General features: G+C 39.8%; 1 protein-coding gene across 1 annotated transcript in view; it reads right to left on the reverse strand.

The window, feature by feature from the left end:
• The window catches only part of FRY (FRY microtubule binding protein), a 251,083-nt gene that overhangs the window by 61,047 nt on the left and 186,813 nt on the right, over nt 1–3,223 (reverse strand). The window contains exons 43-44 of the mRNA XM_003797632.2: nt 2,504–2,598; nt 242–849 (exon numbers count right to left, since the gene is read on the reverse strand). Of these exons, the coding sequence (XP_003797680.1) occupies nt 242–849; nt 2,504–2,598 (703 nt within the window). The remainder of the gene's footprint in view (nt 1–241; nt 850–2,503; nt 2,599–3,223) is intronic.

Here is a 3,223-nt window from a genome sequence, read left to right on the forward strand (position 1 = left end):
GTTTGATCTCAAAGGCATAAAGAAGTCATAATGTTTTATATATAATTTCTGTCCCTTCTATGCTATTAGAATTAATACTTGCACAGAATTTCAAGAGAAAATAAATAAATAAATAAACTATTCCCAAAGGCCCATTTCTAAGCAGAATTGTTAAAACCGGTAAGTCCATACTATCTTATCACACCAATGATGAACATAGCCACCACCAGAATTGTAAGAGAATGAATGATGCTGGTTTTACCAATAGCTTGGGATGAATCCACCATGGGTATTCTGGACACTGGTGTCAGCAAACTGAAAAGGTGCAGGGTAAGGTCTGTGGTGGTGAGGGATGTGAATCCTTTCAGCAGCAGCTGCTGCAACCCTGAGAAGTCGGCCCACTTGAGCTGCGCCTGGAGTTTCTCAAGCTTCTCTCGGTTCTCAGCTTTATCGAGTGGCATATGCGCCAGCAGTCTACTCAACAGCCTTAAGGCCATCAGGTACTCAAACTCAAAATCAGACTCCATCAAGGCCACTGTGACCCAGAAGATGGTGGCCAGCAGGTTAGTGGGATGGTTTATGTGGGACGGGTCCGTGAGGCTGTCTTTCAAGGAGGATGAGCTTCTAGTTTTTGAGGAGAGGCCTTGTTGGGTACAAGCCTGAATTCTGTCCAGGGTGGCACTTCGAGGTGGGTCAGAGGATCGGTCAACAACACCAAACTTCTTGGGCACAGAGAAGCTTCTTTGATGCCGGCTTCGTTCTGCAGTGGTGGTATTGCCACTGGCAGTTCCCGGATTCACGTTGAGTTGTCCTGTGCTCTTTCTGCTTGCTGTTAGTTTAGTGCTTGAGCTTAAATCTGGTGATGAAGAGCTGGGTATAAAAATATATAAGTTGAATAGACTGCCAACATGCTTCAGTGAAAACCAGTCCTTTCAAGTCCACTTGAGAAACACTAAAGGAGGGAAAACATTCTTTGGAAATACTACTTTATATTACTTTCTTTTTCCTTATCCTTAAACACAAAAGCTATGAAACACAACAAGAAACCCTTTACCAATAAAACAAAAACAAAACACAGTATTGACTGCCACTTATTGAAAGTGTAAAGAATCAGGCCTTAAAGTTTATTGATTTTTTTGTTGTTTGTCTGAATATGGGCAGGACTAATTTTGTTTGAATATGGGTAGGACTAATTATGAAAGAAAATGTACCTGATAGGTATAAACTTCAATAGTCTATTAAGCAACCAATAAATAGAACAGAAGTGTTCTCTAAAATTATGTTTTCCAGGGAGGCACCTGTGGCTCAAGGACTAGGGCGCCGGCCTCATATGTCAGAGGTGGCGGGTTCAAACCCAGCCCTGGCCAAAAACTGCAAAAAAAAAAATTATGTTTTCTAGAAAGAAGTTATTAAATGTTTATGTCAAAAGACTTTTTTGGGTACTTATAAAAATTTATTAAAAATGATTTCTAAGTCTATTCATGGTGAAAAGATAAAACTTCCCTCCTTCCTTCCTTTTTTTTTTTTTCGAGACAGAGTCTGACTTTGTCACCCCAGGTAGAGTGCCATGGTGTTGCAGCTCATAGCAACCTCAAACTCTTGGGTTTAAGTTATTCTCTTGCCTCAGCCTCCCAAGTAGCTGGGACTAGAGGCACCCACCACAACACCTGGCTAGTTTTAGAGACAGGGTGTTGCTTTGGCTCAGGCTAATCTTGAATTCCTGAGCTCAGGCCATCCACCAGCCTTGCTCTCCCAGAGTGCTAGGCTTACAGGTGTGAGCCACTGCGCCCAGCCCCAGATAAGACTTTTCATTAACATTCTTGCTAACTTAGTGCTGATTTAGATAAATCTGTAAGTTTATATAGCTAAGTATGTATGATGTTAGTAGTCACACTGTAGTTACCTCTTCAGCATTGTTATGCTGAACTTAAAAGGGGAACAAGGCCCAGTGGGGTACAAGATAATATTACTGACTTGATTTGAAGCAAGATGAACTCAATTACACAGCAGAATATACAACTGTAAATGATTTGAAATGGGTTATTAAGCATGGATAGGTGAACAAAAAGGTGTCAAGGTAGAAATTTCTTCTGGAAAAGTCAACATCTATTTCAACTGCTTTTATAGAAATGGTTCAGATGAGCTATACGTGTATTCCTTTAAAGAATAATATTTAGTTTTAGTTTCTATTTACCAATGTAATAAGTAAAATAACTATTACACAAAATTTGAAAAAATATTCCAAGACATAAACAGGAAAATTAAAAATCATTAATATCTGTATTATTTAGAGATAATATTTGGTGTCTATCTTCCTGACATTTAAAAATTCTTCTAAAACATGTCTATGAGTGTGTGGTAACTTCCTTTTTTTTAACTTAAGAAAATATCATACATACTTTTTCAGCTCACAAATAGATTTCAAAAGTGAGATTTATTCTTTGTACTCTACCCCAAATCCAGAATCTCCCAAATAATCAGTACAGTAGATCTGATTTTAAAACATCATTAAGCTGATTCTCACCGGGATAACACAGTTAAGAGATCACTATTCTTCAAGCAGTCGGACAAGTTATCCACAGCAGCCTCCAGCGTAAGGAGCGCCTCCATCACATAACCCTGCCAAACAGGCAAAGACAGCATTTTGTCCCGCTTATCACCATTGTTAACTTCCTGAAGATAAATGTAATTCGTGTAAACTTTATTCCAGTAATGTTAATATCATTGAAATTTAGACATTCATTGCTGCTTTAATTTATGAAGTCTAAAAACAAATTTTAAGAACCACTTAGGAAATTTGGATGGCTTAGGAGTTAGCAGATAAGCATAAAGATTTATTTCCCTAGGTCTGAAAGCCTCAACAGCTCAATTTCATTTGAAATCCACTGGGGACAGGGAGGCAAGCACAACTCCCTGCCGAGGGGAGGAGGGCATCTGAAATATAGAATAGTGATATCCAAAAGCCAGAGACTGAGATGAGGTATAGAGAGTGCTGTGCATCTCCGGCGTTTTGGACAGCACTTCTGATGGCCAGAGGAGGAAAAGCAGGTAGAGTCTATCAGTATTTAGGCTTTTCTGAGAGGCCAGAACATTTCTGATGGGAAAGAAGGGCTTGGCCTGAGAGACAGAACCTCTAATGCCCATGGCTTTCAATCTGCCCAGCTCCAGAAGATCTGGGCTCTACCTACACGGTCTTCTGTGGCAAATACTCTCGCCACTCCGTCAGCTCTTCTCAGTCTACTGA

Source organism: Otolemur garnettii, unplaced genomic scaffold (genome assembly GCF_000181295.1).
Source record: "Otolemur garnettii isolate 467f Iridium unplaced genomic scaffold, OtoGar3 scaffold00120, whole genome shotgun sequence".
NCBI lineage: Eukaryota > Metazoa > Chordata > Mammalia > Primates > Galagidae > Otolemur > Otolemur garnettii.